Source organism: Oncorhynchus nerka, linkage group LG9a (assembly GCF_034236695.1).
Source record: "Oncorhynchus nerka isolate Pitt River linkage group LG9a, Oner_Uvic_2.0, whole genome shotgun sequence".
Taxonomy (NCBI): domain Eukaryota; kingdom Metazoa; phylum Chordata; class Actinopteri; order Salmoniformes; family Salmonidae; genus Oncorhynchus; species Oncorhynchus nerka.
Window position 1 is genome coordinate 2,560,818 of NC_088404.1, and position 19,814 is coordinate 2,580,631.

The 19,814-nt window shown below is 48.7% G+C and overlaps 2 protein-coding genes across 3 annotated transcripts in view; both read right to left on the bottom strand.

The window, feature by feature from the left end:
- Nucleotides 1-19,814, bottom strand: part of saxo4 (stabilizer of axonemal microtubules 4) — a 93,763-nt gene that overhangs the window by 41,692 nt on the left and 32,257 nt on the right. The gene's annotated exons all lie outside the window — the stretch shown is intronic.
- On the bottom strand, nt 444-19,770 carry LOC135573309 (caM kinase-like vesicle-associated protein). The gene is made up of 6 exons (XM_065022170.1): nt 19,688-19,770; nt 14,214-14,345; nt 13,621-13,695; nt 8,114-8,252; nt 5,646-5,766; nt 444-523 (listed from the first exon to the last, which is right to left on the bottom strand). Exons 1-6 carry the CDS (start codon nt 19,768-19,770, stop codon nt 444-446), a joined length of 630 nt encoding a protein of 209 aa, XP_064878242.1.

Sequence of the window (19,814 nt, forward strand, 5' to 3'; positions counted from 1 at the left end):
AGCCGACATCACAGTATGTAGCCAACATGTTATAACTCCTCTATGAACACTCACAGTATGTAGCCAACATGTTATAACTCCTCTATGAACACTCACAGTATGTAGCCAACATGTTATTACTCCTCTATGAACACTCACAGTATGTAGCCGACATGTTATAACTCCTCTATGAACACTCACAGTATGTAGCCGACATGTTATAACTCCTCTATGAACACTCACAGTATGTAGCCGACATCACAGTATGTAGCCAACATGTTATAACTCCTCTATGAACACTCACAGTATGTAGCCGACATCACAGTATGTAGCCAACATGTTATAACTCCTCTATGAACACTCACAGTATGTAGCCGACAGGTTATAACTCCTCTATGAACACTCACAGTATGTAGCCGACATCACAGTATGTAGCCAACATGTTATAACTCCTCTATGAACACTCACAGTATATACATGATGACCCCTACTGCCCAACAGTCCACCGGTCGACCGTACCGGTGTCTGGCCACAACCTCAGGAGCTGGGAGAGAGAGAGAATTGAAATTGAATTGAGAGCGAGTGAGAGAAATAGAGACAAGGTTAAGGGGTGATGGAGAGGTGGGGGGACAGAGAGAAGGTTAAGGGGTGACGGAGGGGGGGGGAACAGAGAGAAGGTTAAGGGGTGATGGAGAGGTGGGGAGCCAGAGAGATTAAGGGGTGATGGAGAGGTGGGGGGACAGAGAGAGGTTAAGGGGTGATGGAAGGTGGGGGACAGAGAGAGGTGATGGAGAGGTGGGGGGGGGACAGAGAAGGTTAAGGGTGATGGAGAGGTGGGGGGACAGAGAGAAGGTTATCTGATGGAGAGGTGGGGGAACAGAGAGAAGGTTAAGGGGTGATGTGGAGAGGTGGGGGGGACAGAGAGAAGGTTAAACAGAGGTGGGGGGACAGAGAGAAGGTTAAGGGGTGATGGAGAGGTGGGGGGACAGAAGAGAGAAGGTTAAGGGGGTGATGGAGAGGTGGGGGACAGAGAGAAGGTTAAGGGGTGATGGAGAGGTGGGGGAACAGAGAGAAGGTTAAGGGGGTGATGGAGAGGTGGGGGGGGCCAGAGTAAGGTTGGAGGTGGAGGGGACAGAGGGAAGGTCTCATGGAGAGGTGGGGGGGACAGAGAGAGGTTAAGGGGTGATGGAGAGGTGGGGGGACAGAGAGAAGGTTAAGGGGTGATGGAGAGGTGGGGGACAGAGAGAAGGTTAAGGGTTGGGGGACAGAGAGAAGGTTAGGGGTGATGGAGGTGGTGGGGACAGAGAGAGAAGGTTAAGGGGGTGATGGAGAGGTGGGGGGACAGAGAGAAGGTTAAGGGGGTGATGGACAGGTGGGGGACAGAGAGGAGTTAGGGGTGATGGAGAGGTGGGGGGGACAGAGAGGAGGTTGAGGGTGATGGAGAGGTGGGGGGGGGACAGAGAGGAGGTTAAGGGGGTGATGGAGAGGTGGGGGGGACAGACATGAGGTTGGGGTGATGGAGAGGTGGGGGGACAGAGAACACAGGTGGTGATGGAGAGGTGGGGGGGGACAGAGAGAAGGTTAAGGGGTGATGGAAGGAGGGGGGGACAGAGGGAAGGTTAGTGATGGAAGGTGGGGGAGCCAGAGAGAAGGTTAAGTGATGGAGGTGGGGGGGACAGAGATGTAGAAGGTTAACTGATGGAGAGGTGGGAGGCCAGAGAGAAGGTTAAGGGGTGATGGAGAGGTGGGGGGACAGAGAAAGGTTAAGGGGTGATGGAGAGGTGGGGGACAACATGGAGAGGGGGGGGACAGAGAGAGAAGGTTAGGGGTGATGGAGAGGTGGGGGACAGAGAGAAGGTTAAGGGGTGATGGAGAAGGTGGGGACAGAGAGAAGGTTAAGGGGTGATGGAGAGGAGGGGGACAGAGAGAAGGTTAAGGGGTGATGGAGAGGTGGGGGACAGACAGAAGGTTAAGGGGGTGATGGAGAGGTGGGGGGGGACAGACAGAAGGTTAGGGGTGATCGAGAGGTGGGGGACAGAGAGAAAGGTTAAGGGGTGATGGAGAGGTGGGGGGACAGACAGAGTTAAGGGGTGATGGAGAGGTGGGGGGACAGACAGAAGGTTAAGGGGTGATGGAGAGGTGGGGGACAGAGAGAAGGTTAAGGGGTGATGGAGAGGTGGGGGACAGACAGAAGGTTGGGGGTGATGGAACAGACAGAAGGTTAAGGGGTGATGGAGAGGTGGGGGGGACAGAGAGGTTAAGGGGGTGATGGAGAGGTGGGGGACAGAGAAGGTGATGGAGAGGTGGGGGGGACAGAGAGAAGGTTAAGGAGGGTGATGGAGAGGTGGGGGGGACAGACAGAAGGTTAAGGGGTGATGGAGAGGTGGGGGGGACAGACAGAAGGTTAAGGGGTGATGGAGAGGTGGGGGGACAGACAGAAGGTTAAGGGTGATGGAGAGGTGGGGGGGACAGACAGAAGGTTAAATTTGATGGAGAGGAGGGGGGACAGAGAGAGGTTAAGGGGTGATGGAGAGGTGGGGGGGACAGACAGAAGGTTAAGGGGTGATGGAGAGGTGGGGGGGACAGAGAGAAGGTTATTAGGGGTGATGGAGTGGGGGGGACAGAGAGAAGGTTATAGGGGGTGATGGAGACACTGGGGGGACAGAGAGAAAGGGGTGATGGAGAGGTGGGGGGACAGAGAGTAGTTAAGGGGTGATGGAGAGGTGGGGACAGAGAGAAGGTTAAGGGGTGATGGAGAGGTGGGGGGACAGAGAGAAGGTTAAGGGTGATGGACAGTGGGGGGGACAGAGAGAAGGTTAAGGGGTGATGGACAGGTGTGGGACAGAGAGAGAAGGTTAAGGGGGTGATGGAGAGGTGGGGGGGGGACAGAGAGAAGGTTAAGGGGTGATGGAGAGGTGGGGGGACAGAGAGAAGGTTAAGGGGGTGATGGAGAGGTGGGGGGGACAGAAGGTTAAGGGGGATGGAAGGTGGGGGGGACAGAGAGAGGTTAAGGGTGATGGAGAGGTGGGGGGACAGGGGAAGGTTAAGGGGTGATGGAGAGGTGGGGGGGACAGAGAGGAGGTTAAGGGTGATGGAGGTGGGGGGACAGAGAGAAGGTTAAGATGGAGAGGTGGGGGACAGAGAGAAGGTTAAGGAGAAGGTTAAGATGGAGAGGTGGGGGGGGGACAGAGGGTTAAGGGTGATGGATGGGGGGGACAGGAGAAGGTTATAGGGGTGATGGAGAGGTGGGGGACAGAGAGAAGGTTAAGGGGTGATGGAGAGGTGGGGGACAGAGAGAAGGTTAAGGGGTGATGGAGAGGTGTGGGGGGACAGAGGAGAGGTTAAGGGGGGACAGGTGGGGGGACAGAGAAGGTTAAGGGGGTGATGGAGAGGTGGGGGGACAGAGAGAAGGTTAAAGGGGGGACAGAGAGAGGTTAAGGGTGATGGAGAGGTGGGGGACAGAGAGAACATGGAGAGGTGGGGGGGACAGAGAGGTTAAGGGGTGATGGAGAGGTGGGGGGGACAGAGAGAAAGGGGTGATGGAGAGGTGGGGGGACAGAGAGAGAGAAAGGGGTGATGGAGAGGTGGGGGGACAGAGAGAAGGTTAAGGGTGTGATGGAGACATGGGGACAGAGAGAAGGTTAAGGGGGTGATGGAGAGGTGGGGGACAGAGAGGAGGGGAGGGTGGGGGACAGAGAAGGTTAAGGGTGATGGAGAGGTGGGGGGGACAGAGAAGGTTAAGGGTGATGGAGATGGATGAGGTTAAGGGGTGATGGGGGTGGGGGGGACAGAGAGAAGGTTAATGGAGGTGGGGGGGACAAACACAAGGGGGTGATGGAGAGGTGGGGGGGACAGAGATGACCCCTAAGGGGTGATGGAGAGGTGGGGGGGACAGAGAGAGAAGGGTGTGGAGGGTGGGGGACAGAGACCTTAATGATGGAGAAGAGAAAGGTTAAATTGATGGAGAGGTGGGGGGGACAGAGAGAGGTTAAGGGGTGATGGAGAGGTGGGGGACAGAGAGAAGGTTAAGGGGTGATGGAGAGGTGGGGGGGACAGAGAGAAGGTTAAGGGGTGATGGAGAGGTGGGGGGGGACAGAGAGAAGGTTAAGGGGTGATGGAGAGGTGGGGGGACAGAGAGAAGGTTAAGGGGTGATGGAGAGGTGGGGGGGGACAGAGAGAAGGTGATGGAGAGGTGGGGGACAGAGAAGGTTAGATGGAGAGGTGGGGGACAGAGAAGGTTAAGGGGTGATGGAGAGGTGGGGGAAGAGAGAGAAGGTTTAAGGGGTGATGGAGAGGTGGGGGGGACAGAGAGAAGGTTAAGGGGGTGATGGAGAGGTGGGGGACAGAGAGAAGGTTAAGGGGTGATGGAGAGGTGGGGGACAGACAGAGAGGTTAAGGTGATGGAGAGGTGGGGGGACAGAGAGAAGGTTAAGGGGGGTGATGGAGGTGGGGGGACAGAGAGAAGGTTAAGGGGTGATGGAGAGGTGGGGGGGACAGAGAGAAGGTTAAGGGGGTGATGGAGGTGGGGGACAGAGAGAAGGTTAAGGGGTGATGGAGAGGTGGGGGGGACAGAGAGAAAGGTTAAGGGGGGTGATGGAGAGGTGGGGGGGACAGAGAGAAGGTTAAGGGGTGATGGAGAGGTGGGGGACAGAGAGGAGGTTAAGGGGTGATGGAGAGGTGGGGGGACAGAGAGAGAGGTTAAGGGGTGATGGAGAGAGTGGGGGTGGGAGAGGTGGGGGACAGAGAGGAGGTTAAGGGGTGATGGAGAGGTGGGGGGGGCCAGAGAGTAAAACAACACACACTTCATTAATCATCAGCTAGATGAATCAGTCTGCATCCTCCTTCTCTCTCTCTCTTCCCCTCTCTATCTCTCTCTCTCTCCTCCTCTCTCTTCTCTCTTCTCTCTCTTCCCCCTCTCTATCTCTCCTCTCTCTCCCCCCTCTCTTCCCTCTCTCCTCTCTCTCTCCTCTCCCTCTCTCTTCCCTCTCTCTCTCTCTTCTCTCTCTCCCCCTCTCTTCCCTCTCTCCTCTCTCTTCCCTCTCTCTCCTCCTCTCTCTTCCCTTTCTCTCTCTCCCTCTCTTCCTCTCTCTCCCTCCCCCTCTCTCCTCCCCCTCTCTTCCCCTCTCTCTCTCCTCTCTCTTCCCTCTCTCTCTCTCTCCCTCTCTTTCCTCCTCTCTCTCTCTCTCCCTCTCTCTCTCTCATCTCCCCCTCTCTCCCCCTCCTCCTCTCTCTCTCTCTCATCTATCTCTTCCCTCTCCTCCCTCTCTCTCTCCTCTCTCTCTCTCCTCCTCTCTCTCTCTCTCCTCCTCTCTCTCTCTCTCTCTCTCTCTCCTCTCTCTCTTCCCTCTACCTCTCCTCTCTCTCTCCTCTCTCTCTCTCCTCTCTCTCCTCTCTCTCTCCTCCCTCTCTCTCCTCTCTCTCTCCTCTCTCTCCTCTCTCTCGTCTCTTTCGGCCCTCCTTTATTTCCACTCTTATTTTGATCAGTTAATTTATTTCCCTTCCTCTCTTTCTCCAGCTCTCATTATTTATCTTATTAATGTAACTAGTCTCCTGTGTGAATGACTGAGCTTCCCTTTATTGTAGATAGAGGACTGGAGGAGGAGGACAGAAGGGAAATACAGAGAGGAGGAGAGCAGAAAGAGGGGGAAGAGAGAGAGGTACCTTACCCAGGTACTCCGGTGTTCCACAGGGTTCTGTGATGGAACCGTTCTCAAACTTGGACAGGTAGAAATCCCGCAGAACCACTTTGTTGTGATTGTTCTCTGTGTAGTACATCAGGTTCTCCAACTGTAGAACCACAAATCACACCACACACACACTAGAGCAGGTTGAGAGCTTCATATCATGTAAACACTTGACTTATCTTAATACTAGTCATGTAAACACTACTTATCTTAATACTAGTCATGTAAACACTATCTTATCTTAATACTAGTCATGTAAACACTTTACTTATCTTAATACTAGTCCTGTAAACACTTGACTTATCTTAATACTAGTCATGTAAACACTTTACTTATCTTAATACTAGTCATGTAAACACTTGACTTATCTTAATACTGGTCATGTAAACACTTGACTTATCTTAATACTAGTCATGTAAACACTTTACTTATCTTAATACTGGTCATGTAAACACTTATCTTAATACTAGTCATGTAAACACTTATCTTATCTTAATGCTAGTCATGTAAACACTTTACTTATCTTAATACTAGTCATGTAAACACTTATCTTAATACTAGTCATGTAAACACTTTACTTATCTTAATACTAGTCATGTAAACACTTTACTTATCTTAATGCTAGTCCTGTAAACACTTTACTTATCTTAATAAAAGTCATGTAAACACTTTACTTATCTTAATAAAAGTCATGTAAACACTTTACTTATCTTAATAGTATCTAATTCCTTTAGGTAGCCTGATTAGAACTCCCTTTAGGTAGCCTGATTAGAACTCCCTTTAGGTAGCCTGATTAGAACTCCCTTTAGGTAGCCTGATTAGAACTCCCTTTAGGTAGCCTGATTAGAACTCCCTTTAGGTAGCCTGATTAGAACTCCCTTTAGGTAGCCTGATTAGAACTCCCTTTAGGTAGCCTGATTAGAACTCCCTTTAGGTAGCCTGATTAGAACTCCCCTTTAGGTAGCCTGATTAGAACTCCCCTTTAGGTAGCCTGATTAGAACTCCCTTTAGGTAGCCTGATTAGAACTCCCTTTAGGTAGCCTGATTAGAACTCCCTTTAGGTAGCCTGATTAGAACTCCCTTTAGGTAGCCTGATTAGAACTCCCCTTTAGGTAGCCTGATTAGAACTCCCTTTAGGTAGCCTGATTAGAACTCCCTTTAGGTAGCCTGATTAGAACTCCCTTTAGGTAGCCTGATTAGAACTCCTTTAGGTAGCCTGATTAGAACTCCTTTAGGTAGCCTGATTAGAACTCCCTTTGGGTAGCCTGATTAGAACTCCTTTAGGTAGCCTGATTAGAACTCCCTTTAGGTAGCCTGATTAGAACTCCCTTTAGGTAGCCTGATTAGAACTCCCCTTTAGGTAGCCTGATTAGAACTCCCTTTAGGTAGCCTGATTAGAACTCCCTTTAGGTAGCCTGATTAGAACTCCCTTTAGGTAGCCTGATTAGAACTCCCCTTTAGGTAGCCTGATTAGAACTCCCCTTTAGGTAGCCTGATTAGAACTCCCCTTTAGGTAGCCTGATTAGAACTCCCTTTTTAGGTAGCCTGATTAGAACTCCCCTTTAGGTAGCCTGATTAGAACTCCCCTTTAGGTAGCCTGATTAGAACTCCCTTTAGGTAGCCTGATTAGAACTCCCCTTTAGGTAGCCTGATTAGAACTCCCCTTTAGGTAGCCTGATTAGAACTCCCTTTTAGGTAGCCTGATTAGAACTCCCCTTTAGGTAGCCTGATTAGAACTCCCTTTAGGTAGCCTGATTAGAACTCCCCTTTAGGTAGCCTGATTAGAACTCCCCTTTAGGTAGCCTGATTAGAACTCCCCTTTAGGTAGCCTGATTAGAACTCCCTTTAGGTAGCCTGATTAGAACCCTTTAGGTAGCCTGATTAGGTCCCTTTGGGTAGCCTGATTAGAACTCCCCTTTAGGTAGCCTGATTAGGTAGCCTGATTAGAACTCCCTTTAGGTAGCCTGATTAGAACTCCCCTTTAGGTAGCCTGATTAGAACTCCCTTTAGGTAGCCTGATTAGAACTCCCTTTTAGGTAGCCTGATTAGAACTCCCCTTTAGGTAGCCTGATTAGAACTCCCTTTAGGTAGCCTGATTAGAACTCCCCTTTTTAGGTAGCCTGATTAGAACTCCCCTTTAGGTAGCCTGATTAGAACTCCCCTTTAGGTAGCCTGATTAGAACTCCCCTTTAGGTAGCCTGATTAGAACTCCCTTTTTAGGTAGCCTGATTTTAGATTTGTCTATGCAATCAATTACTAGGGAAATCATTCTTCTTGCAAAGAATATAAGCGGTTTAAAACAATTTATTATATTATTGTGTGCATCTAACCATAGTCCCTTTGTTTACTAAATGGAGGAGATTTAGCTTTGGGCAAGATGAGGGGAGGGGTGCTTTAATGTTAGGAGGGACTCCTCAAGGTTTCTTGGTTTTACACCCCCTGTGACCTACCTTGAGGTTCCTGTGTACGATGTTGAGTGAGTGTAGATAGGACACGGCCTCTAGAACCTGTTTGATCACGTTGGAGGCATCTCTCTCTGTGTAATTCCCCTGGTCCAGAATCCAGTCAAACACATCACCGCCTGTAGCCCTGCAACGCACGCACGCACGCACGCACGCACGCACGCACGCACGCACACACACACACACACACACACACACACACACACACACCTTGTTATTAGTCCATTACATTTTCTTTAATGTAATCTTTATTTAACTAGACAAGTCAGTTAAGAACAAATTCTTAATTACAATGACGGCCTACACCGGCCAAACCCGGACGACGCTGGGTCGTATCCTATCTAAACCTCCCTATGGGACTCCCAATCACGGCTGGTTGTGATACAGCCTGGATGCAGTGCCTTAGACCCCTGTGCCACTCTGTGCCACTCAGGAGCTCAGTCCACAAGTAGACTGCAAGTAGAGTTAGTGATGAGTGTATCTTATGACCCTTGGTCTCTCTCTCATTACCCCTGGTCTCTCTCCCATTACCTCTGGTCTCTCTCCCATTACCCCTGGTCTCTCTCTCATTACCCCTGGTCTCTCTCATTACCCCTAGTCTCTCTTCCATTACCCCTGGTCTCTCTCTCATTACCCCTGGTCTCTCTCCCATTACCCCTGGTCTCTCTCTCATTACCCCTGGTCTCTCTCCCATTACCCCTGGTCTCTCTCTCATTACCCCTGGTCTCTCTCTCATTACCCCTGGTCTCTCTCATTACCCCTAGTCTCTCTCCCATTACCCCTGGTCTCTCTCCCATTACCCCTGGTCTCTCTCCCATTACCCCTGGTCTCTCTCTCATTACCCCTGGTCTCTCTCTCATTACCCCTAGTCTCTCTTCCATTACCCCTGGTCTCTCTCTCATTACCCCTGGTCTCTCTCCCATTACCCCTGCCCCCCCATTACCCCTGGTCTCTCTCTCATTACCCCTGGTCTCTCTCTCATTACCCCTGGTCTCTCTCCCATTACCCCTGGTCTCTCTCTCATTACCCCTGGTCTCTCTCTCATTACCCCTGGCCTCTCTCTCATTACCCCTGGTCAAACGGCTCCCCGGTCTCTCTCTCATTACCCCTGGTCTCTCTCTCATTACCCCTGGTCTCTCTCTCATTACCCCTGGTCCAACGGCTCCCTGGTCTCTCTCTCATTACCCCTGGTCTCTCTCTCATTACCCCTGGTCTCTCTCTCATTACCCCTGGTCTCTATCTCATTATTCCTGGTCTCTCTCTCATTACCCCTGGTCTCTCATTACCCCTGGTCTCTCTCTCATTTCCCCTGGTCTCTCATTTACCCCTGGTCTCTCTCTCTCATTACCCCTGGTCTCTATCTCATTATTCCTGGTCTCTCTCTAATTACCCCTGGTCTCTCATTACCCCTGGTCCTTATCTCATTATTCCTGGTCTCTGTCTCATTACCCCTGGTCTCTCTCTCATTACCCCTGGTCTCTCTCTTATTACCCCTGGTCTCTCTCTCATTACCCCTGGTCAAACGGCTCCCCGGTCTCTCTCTCATTACCACTGGTCTCTCTCTCATTACCCCTGGTCTCTCTCTCATTACCCCTGGTCTCTCTCTCATTACCCCTGGTCCAACGGCTCCCTGGTCTCTCTCTCATTACCCCTGGTCTCTCTCTCATTACCCCTGGTCTCTCTCTCTCATTACCCCTGGTCTCTATCTCATTATTCCTGGTCTCTCTCTCATTACCCCTGGTCTCTCTCTCATTACCCCTGGTCTCTCTCTGTCATTTCCCCTGGTCTCTCATTACCCCTGGTCTCTCATTACCCCTGGTCTCTCTCTCATTACCCCTGGTCTCTATCTCATTATTCCTGGTCTCTCTCTCATTACCCCTGGTCTCTCATTACCCCTGGTCTCTCTCTCATTTCCCCTGGTCTCTCATTACCCCTGGTCTCTCATTTCCCCTGGTCTCTCATTACCCCTGGTCTCTCTCTCATTACCCCTGGTCTCTCATTACCCCTGGTCTCTCATTACCCCTGGTCCAACAGATCCCTGTTCTCTCTATCATCATCATTAGTGTGGTTGTATCTGTGTCACTCTACTTTAATATTAACTCCTGTCTCACGCCTCCCGTCTCATATCTGTTGCAATCTGTTATAAACTAATCGCAGTTATCCAATAAGAGCCCTCCGAGCCCAGAGCTAACCCAATGAGCTGTAAAACGCGTGTGTGAGTGTGTTGACTGTCATCGCGAGCTCATGCTGATTTTTGATAACGATTGTTATTCTTTTATTTTCACAGGGAGTCTCTGCCTACACCCTCTAGGAGAAACACTCATCCATTAGTACTGCTATAGGAACACAGTGGTGGGCGTGCAGGCACCAATACAGCAGTTTTATTAAGGGTAAATATCTAATCTAGCTAAAATAGTGTTCCTTGCAGACAGGAGCAGAGCACCGTAGTAAAACACACTCTGTAGCTGTAGCCTTGGAGGACATGAATACAGTAGACACCCTGTAGCCTTGGAGGACATGAATACAGTAGACACCCTGTAGCCTTGGAGGTCATGAATACAGTAGACACCCTGTAGCCTTGGAGGTCATGAATACAGTAGACACCCTGTAGCCTTGGAGGTCATGAATACAGTAGACACCCTTGGAGGTCATGAATACAGTAGACACCCTGTAGCCTTGGAGGTCATGAATACAGTAGACACCCTGTAGCCTTGGAGGTCATGAATACAGTAGACACCGTCTGGAGGACATGAATACAGTAGACACCCTGGAGGTCATGAATACAGTAGACACCCTGTAGACACCCTGTAGCCTTGGAGGACATGAATACAGTAGACACCCTGGAGGACATGAATACAGTAGACACCCTGTAGCCTTGGAGGTCATGAATACAGTAGACACCCTGTAGCCTTGGAGGACATGAATATAGTAGACACCCTGTAGCCTGGGAGGACATGAATACAGTAGACACCCTGGAGGACATGAATACAGTAGACACTCCTGGAGGTCATGAATACAGCCTTGGAGGACATGAATACAGTAGACACCCTGTAGCCTTGGAGGTCATGAATACAGTAGACACCCTGTAGCCTTGGAGGACATGAATACAGTAGACACCCTGTAGCCTTGGAGGTCATGAATACAGTAGACACCCTGTAGCCTTGGAGGTCATGAATACAGTAGACACCCTGTAGCCTGGGAGGACATGAATACAGTAGACACCCTGGAGGACATGAATACAGTAGACACCCTGTAGCCTTGGAGGTCATGAATACAGTAGACACCCTGTAGCCTTGGAGGTCATGAATACAGTAGACACCCTGTAGCCTTGGAGGTCATGAATACAGTAGACACCCTGTAGCTGTAGACACAGTAGCCCTGGAGGTCATGAATACAGTAGACACCCTGTAGCCTTGGAGGTCATGAATACAGTAGACACCCTGTAGACACCTTGTAGCCCTGGAGGTCATGAATACAGTAGACACCCTGGAGGACATGAATACAGTAGACACCCTGTAGCCTTGGAGGTCATGAATACAGTAGACACCCTGGAGGACATGAATACAGTAGACACCCTGTAGCCTTGGAGGTCATGAATACAGTAGACACCCTGGAGGACATGAATACAGTAGACACCCTGTAGCCTTGGAGGTCATGAATACAGTAGACACCCTGTAGACACCCTGTAGCCCTGGAGGTCATGAATACAGTAGACACCCTGTAGCCTTGGAGGTCATGAATACAGTAGACACCCTGTAGACACCTTGTAGCCCTGGAGGTCATGAATACAGTAGACACCCTGGAGGACATGAATACAGTAGACACCCTGTAGCCCTGGAGGTCATGAATACAGTAGACACCCTGGAGGACATGAATACAGTAGACACCTTGGAGGACATGAATACAGTAGACACCCTGTAGACACCCTGTAGCCTTGGAGGTCATGAATACAGTAGACACCCTGTAGCCCTGGAGGACATGAATACAGTAGACACCCTGTAGCCTTGGAGGACATGAATACAGTAGACACCCTGTAGCCTTGGAGGACATGAATACAGTAGACACCCTGGAGGTCATGAATACAGTAGACACCCTGTAGGTCATGAATACAGTAGACACCCTGTAGCCTTGGAGGACATGAATACAGTAGACACCCTGTAGCCCTGGAGGTCATGAATACAGTAGACACCCTGTAGACACCCTGTAGCCTTGGAGGTCATGAATACAGTAGACACCCTGTAGCCTTGGAGGACATGAATACAGTAGACACCCTGTAGCCCTGGAGGACATGAATACAGTAGACACCCTGTAGCCTTGGAGGTCATGAATACAGTAGACACCCTGTAGGTCATGAATACTGTAGACACCCTGTAGGACATGAATACTGTAGACACCCTGTAGCCTTGGAGGACATGAATACAGTAGACACCCTGTAGCCTTGAAGGACATGAATACAGTAGACACCCTGTAGCCTTGGAGGACATGAATACAGTAGACACCCTGTAGCCTTGGAGGTCATGAATACAGTAGACACCCTGTAGGTCATGAATACTGTAGACACCCTGTAGACCTGGAGGACATGAATACAGTAGACACCCTGGAGCCTTGGAGGACATGAATACAGTAGACACCCTGTAGCCTTGGAGGTCATGAATACAGTAGACACCCTGGAGGACATGAATACAGTAGACACCCTGGAGGACATGAATACAGTAGACACCCTGTAGGACATGAATACAGTATACACCCTGTAGCCTTGGAGGACCTGAATACAGTAGACACCCTGTAGCCTTGGAGGTCATGAATACAGTAGACACCCTGTAGCCTTGGAGGACATGAATACAGTAGACACCCTGTAGCCTTGGAGGTCATGAATACAGTAGACACCCTGTAGCCTTGGAGGACATGAATACAGTAGACACCCTGTAGCCTTGGAGGTCATGAATACAGTAGACACCCTGTAGCCTTGGAGGACATGAATACAGTGAATACATGAATACAGTAGACACCCTGTAGCCTTGAGGTCATGAATACAGACATGAGGATGAATACAGTAGACACCCTGTAGCCTTGGAGGTCATGAATACAGTAGACACCCTGTAGCCTTGGAGGTCATGAATACAGTAGACACCCTGTAGCCTTGGAGGACATGAATACAGTAGACACCCTGTAGCCTTGGAGGTCATGAATACAGTAGACACCCTGTAGCCTTGGAGGTCATGAATACAGTAGACACCCTGGAGGACATGAATACAGTAGACACCCTGTAGCCTTGGAGGACATGAATACAGTAGACACCCTGTAGCCTTGGAGGACATGAATACAGTAGACACCCTGTAGCCTTGGAGGACATGAATACAGTAGACACCCTGTAGCCTTGGAGGACATGAATACAGTAGACACCCTGTAGACACCCTGTAGCCTTGGAGGTCATGAATACAGTAGACACCCTGTAGCCTTGGAGGACATGAATACAGTAGACACCCTGTACTCACAGCTCCTGGATGATGAAGAACTCCTTCCGCGTCTCAAAAGTGTCGATCAGTTGGAGGATGTTTGGATGGTTGACCCTGGAACAGCCAGAGGAGGAGGCATTCAGGCACACAAACTGGTTTCTATTGACTATGTCTGGCTGAGGACTGAGGACCACAGTGTCTGCTGACTGGTTTTAATTCTTCCTTTAAATTAATGTCTGCTTTAGATTCGGAGAACAGGTTTGCATCTCAAATGGCTCCCTGCTTTAGGAGAACATCTCAAATGCCTCCCTGTACCAGTGTTGAAAGTAGTAGACTCTACAGGGCACAGAGTTTCATTTGGGATGCCAGGTGTGTGGACTCCCTGGCTTTATCAATGTAGAAAACAGAAAACAAAAACCGTCAGTTGTACTTTGATAAGCCTGCTTTCAAATGTTCTGTCAGGGTTTCATTTGGGATGCCAGGTGTGTGGACTCCCTGGCTTTATCAATGTAGAAAACCGAAAACAAAAACCGTCAGCTGTACTTTGATAAGCCTGCTTTCAAATGTTCCGTCAGGGTTTCTACTCCCACTCAGATGCACAAAGAAAGACTCATTTAAACAGGATCACGTACATTTTGAGGATCAGGATTTCATTCTTGGCAGCCTTGCGTACTTTCCTCCCGTCCTTCTTCAGAAACTTCTTACAGACAAACACCTTGTTGGTCTGTCGGTCTTTAGCCATACACAGCTCACAGAACTCCTTCCTAGAGAGAGAAAGAGGAGTGAGAGAGGGGGGAGAGAGACAAAGAGAGAGAAGGGAGAGAGAGAGGGGGAGAGAGAGAGGAGAGACAGAGAGGGGAGAGAGACAAAGAGAGAGAAGGGGAGAGAGAGAGAGGGGGAGAGACAGAGAGGAGTGAGAGAGGGGGAGAGACAGAGAGGAGTGAGAGAGGGGGGAGAGAGACAAAGAGAGAGAGGGAGAGAGAGAGAGGGGGAGAGAGGGGGAGAGACAGAGAGGGGGAGAGAGACAAAGAGAGAGAGAGGAGAGAGAGAGGAGAGAGAGACGGAGAGAGACGGAGAGAGAGAGAGAGAGAGAGGGAGAGACGGAGTGGAGAGAGAGAGGGTGGAGAGAGACAAGGAGAGAGAGAGGAGAGAGACGGAGAGAGACGGAGAGAGAGACAGAGAGAGAGGGGAGAGAGACGGAGTGGAGAGAGAGAGAGAGACAGAGAGAGAGGGAGAGAGACGGAGTGGAGAGAGAGAGAGAGACAGAGAGAGAGAGAGAGAGGGGGAGAGAGGGGAGAGACAGAAAGGAGTGAGAGAGGTGGGAGAGAGACAAAGAGAGAGAGAGAGGAGAGAGGGGAGAGAGATGGAGAGAGAGACAGAGAGAGAGGGAGAGAGAGACGGAGTGGAGAGAGAGAGAGAGAGAGAGAGAGAGAGAGAGACAGAGACAGAGAGAGAGAGAGACAGAGAGAGAGAGAGACAGAGAGAGAGAGAGAGGGGGAGAGAGACGGAGTGGAGAATGAGTGGAGAGAGAGAGAGAGACAGAGAGACAGAGAGAGAGGAGAGGGGAGAAAGAGAGAGAGGGGAGAGAGAGAGTGGAGAGAGAGAGAGAGGAGAGAGACAGAAAGAGAGAGAGTGGAGAGAGAGGAGAGAGAGAGGAGAGAGAGCGAGTGAGGACAGATGCATTCTACTAACCCTAACCCTAAACATATGAAATTGTTTCACCCTTCCCCAGATCTGTTGCTCGACACAATCCTGTCTCGGAGCTCTACGGACAATTCCTTCGACCTGATGGCTGGATTTTTGCTCTGACGTGCACTGTCAACTGCGAGACCTTATATAGTAAAAATATAATGGTAAAAATTATGTAGGTAAAACAAAGCGTGAATTAAAAGTACGTATCTAAGAGCATCGTAGCACCATTAGGTGTAAAAACTTTACTTATCCAGTTGCGGCCCACTTCTTGGAGGCAGGCCACTCGATTTCGTCTCTGCGTTATATTGGCATCGAACATGTCACCCTCCCTAGGAGAGGGGGTGACCTTGATAATTTATTGTTAAAACGAGAGGCTGCCTGGATCTTTAATTTAAAGACCCTTGCGCCCTTCGGTCTCAACGTAGACTTTGATCTGAAGCCATTCTTGTGACTATTGTGACTTTGTAATTGTGTGTAAACTTGTATAGTCAAATTAATCTATGATTACAGACACCTGTGTCTTTTGACACTCTATAAACGAGTCATCCCGCAGTGTTTGTGATTATACCCTGATGAAGACAGCTTGGCTGTCGAAACGTTGGTATTAAAATCTTTGCATCTGAGCTCCAAGAGTGTGCGGCTCTCTTTTATTTTCAATCAATTTCATTTACCACAGGTGGACTCCAATCAAGTTGTAGAAACATCTCAAGGATGATCAATGGAAACAGGATTTACCTGAGCTCAATTTTCGAGTCTCATAGCAAAGGGTCTGAATACTTATGTAAATAAGGTATTTCTGTTTTGTATTTGTAATACATTTGCAAACATGTCAAAAAATCTGTTTTCTCTTTGTCATTATGGGGTATTGTGATGTCATTATGGGGTATTGTGATGTCATTAGTATTGTGATGTCATTATGGGGTATTGTGATGTCATTATGGGGTATTGTGATGTCATTATGGGGTATTGTGGTGTCATTATGGGGTATTGTGATGTCATTATGGGGTATTGTGATGTCATTATGGGGTATTGCGTGTAGATTGATGAGGAAAATATTTTTGTTAAATCTATTTTAGAATAAGGCTGTAACGTAACAAAATGTGTAAAAAGGGAAGGGGTCTGAATGATTTCCGAAAGCTCTGTATATGCAGTACATATATTTTTTTTACTCATTTACCACATTTTTGGGAGGAAGTTGGGAAAAGTTTGTGCATATATTATGACGATATTTTGTAACGTTTTTGTTTGTCTTGGAACACAAAAATTTTCACAAGGCAAACCGAAGTCGGCAGCCGAAGTCTACGCTCCTTTGTCTGTGATTGGTCAACAGTAGGGATTCTTTAAGGAAGTGTTCGCTGTCATTTAACGAGAGACTAATCGCCAATCGTATTAGTAAGATGTAAAATTGCGCGACTACGATCTCCTCAACAAAAAACGTCAAAACTAAGGAGAGTTTTATTCTTAAATTAATTCTGACTAATTTGAGGAAGTGTACAGTCGTGGCCAAAAGTTTTGAGAATGACACAAATATTAATTTCCATAAAGTTTGCTGCTTCAGTGTCTTTAGATATTTTTGTCAGATGTTACTATGGAATACTGAAGTATAATTACAAGCATTTCATAGGTGTCAAAGGCTTTTATTGACAATTAAATGAAGTTGATGCAAAGAGTCAATATTTGCAGTGTTGACCCTTCTTTTTCAAGACCTCTGCAATCTGGCATGCTGTCAATCAACTTCTGGGCCACATCTTGACTGATGGCAGCCCATTCTTGCATAATCAGTGCTTAGAGTTTGTTTAGAATTTGTGGGTTTTTGTTTGTCCACCCGCCTCTTGGGGATTGACCCCAAGTTCTCAATGGGATTAAGGTCTGGGGAGTTTCCTGGCCATGGACCCAAAATATCAATGTTTTGTTCCCCGAGCCACTTAGTTATCACTTGGCAAGGTGCTCCATCATGCTGGAAAAGGCAAACTGTTCCTGGATGGTTGGGAGAAGTTGCTCTCGGAGGATGTGTCGGTACCATTCTGTATTCATGGCTGTGAGTGAGCCCACTCCCTTGGCTGAGAAGCAACCCCAAACATGAATGGTCTCAGGATGCTTTACTGTTGGCATGACACAGGACTGATGGTAGCGCTCACTTTGTCTTCTCCAGACAAGCTTTTTTCCGGATGCCCCAAAAAATGGGAAAGGGGATTCATCAGAGAAAACGACTTTACCCCAGACCTCAGCAGCCCAATCCCTGTACCTTTTGCAGAATATCAGTCTGTCCCAGATGTTTTTCCTGGAGAGAAGTGGCTTCTTTGCTGCCCTTCTTGACACCAGGCCATCAACCAAAAGTCTTCGACTCACTGTGCATGCAGATGCACTCACACCTGCCTGCTATCATTCCTGAGCAAGCTCTGTACTGGTGGTGCCCCGATCCCGCAGCTGAATAAACTTTAGGAGACGGTCCTGGCGCTTGCTAGACTTTCTTGGGCGCCCTGAAGCATTCTTCAAGGAGATTCAATTGTTGTGACGTTCTTGATGATCCGATGAATGGTTGATTTAGGTGCAATCTTACTGGCAGCAATATCCTTGCCTGTGAAGTCCTTTTTGTGCAAAGTAATGATGACGGCACGTGTTTCCTTGCAGGTAATCATGGTTGACAGAGGAAGAACAATGATTCCAAACACCACCCTCCTTTGGAAGCTTCCAGTCTGTTATTCAAACTCAATCAGCATGACAGAGTGATCTCCAGCCTTGTCCTCGTCAACACTCACACCTGTGTTAATGAGAGAATCACTGACACGATGTCAGCTGGTCCTTTTGTGGCAGGGCTGAAATGCAGTGGAAATGTTTTTTTGGGGGGGGGATTCAGTTCATTTGCATGGCAAAGAGGGACTTTGCAATGAATTGCAATTCATCTGATCACTCTTCATAACATTCTGGAGTATATGCAAATTGCCATCATACAAACTGAGGCAGCAGACTGAAAATTAAGGGACTGGTTAACCCTTTCTCACACAGGAAGCCAGGGACAGCTTAGCTTTTATGTTTAACCCGTCCGCGGGCTGGGAGTTGATACTAGGTTTGGCCTACAGTGTGAGTTGTATTGCTATAGCTGTTGACCTTAGCTCTTCGCCTGAAGCGGTTCAATTTACTACTCCAACACATGGTCCAGTTTATAAGCAGTTGTGTTAAATCCGGCTTTAGGCTATGAGGGCTCATAATGAATAGATATTTTCAATGTGGCAGTACAGTGTATGCATGTCTCACTGCTATCATAGAGGACTGAACTGGCTTTACCCTGGATTTGTGTCATTCTCAAAACTGCTACGGCGTCTCAAGATGGCCAAACAGTACTATATAATGGCACACTGATGCTAAGTACACTACTATTGACCAGGAACAATAGGGTGCCATTTGGGAAGAACATATTGTTTCACCTATGCTGCCTACGTCCACTATAAAACATGGTCTACCTCCACTATAAAACATGGTCTACCTCCACTATAAAACATGGTCTACCTCCACTATTAAACATGGTCTACCTCCACTATAAAACATGGTCTACCTCCATTATGAAACATGGTCTACCTCCACTATGAAACATGGTCTACCTCCACTATAAAACATGGTCTACCTCCACTATAAAACATGGTCTACCTCCACTATAAAACATGGTCTACCTCCACTATAAACATGGTCTACCTCCACTATAAAACATGGTCTACCTCCACTATAAAACATGGTCTACTATAAAACATGGTCACCTACTAAAACATGGTCTAACCTCCACTATAAAACATGGTCTACCTCCACTATAAAACATGGTCTACCTCCACTATAAAACATGGTCTACCTCCACTATAAAACATGGTCTACCTCCGTTTCCGACCTCTCTGGACAGTTCCAGAGTCTACGTCTCGTGCCACCTGTTACTTCCTGGCCTGCCGAGCCTCCAGAACCTAGGGTTAATAACCCACCTTGCTACTCCGGGCAGCCCACTGAGTGCCGCTCCTTTCTCACGCAGTGTGAGATTGTGTTCTCTCTCAACCCAACACATACTCTAGAGAGAGAGCTCGGGTTGCTTACGTCATTTCACTCCTTACTGGCCGGGCTCGAGAATGGGGCACAGCTATCTGGGAGGCAAGGGCTGATTGCTCTAACAATTCCAGAACTTTAAAGAGGAGATGATTCGGGTTTTTGACCGTTCAGTTTTTGGTGGGGAGGCTTCTAGGGCCCTGGCTTCCTTATGCCAAGGTGAACGGTCCATAACGGATTATTCTATTGAGTTTCGCACTCTTGCTGCCTCTAGTGAGTGGAACGAGCCGGCGCTGCTCGCTCGTTTTCTGGAGGGACTCCACGCAGTGGTTAAGGATGAGATTCTCTCCCGGGAGGTTCCTTCAGATGTGGACTCTTTGATTGCTCTCGCCATCCGCATAGAACGACGGGTAGATCTTCGTCACCGGGCTCGTGGAAGAGAGCTCGCATCAACGGTGTTTCCCTGCTCCGCATCGCAACCATCTCCCTCCTCTGGCTTTGAGACTGAGCCCATGCAG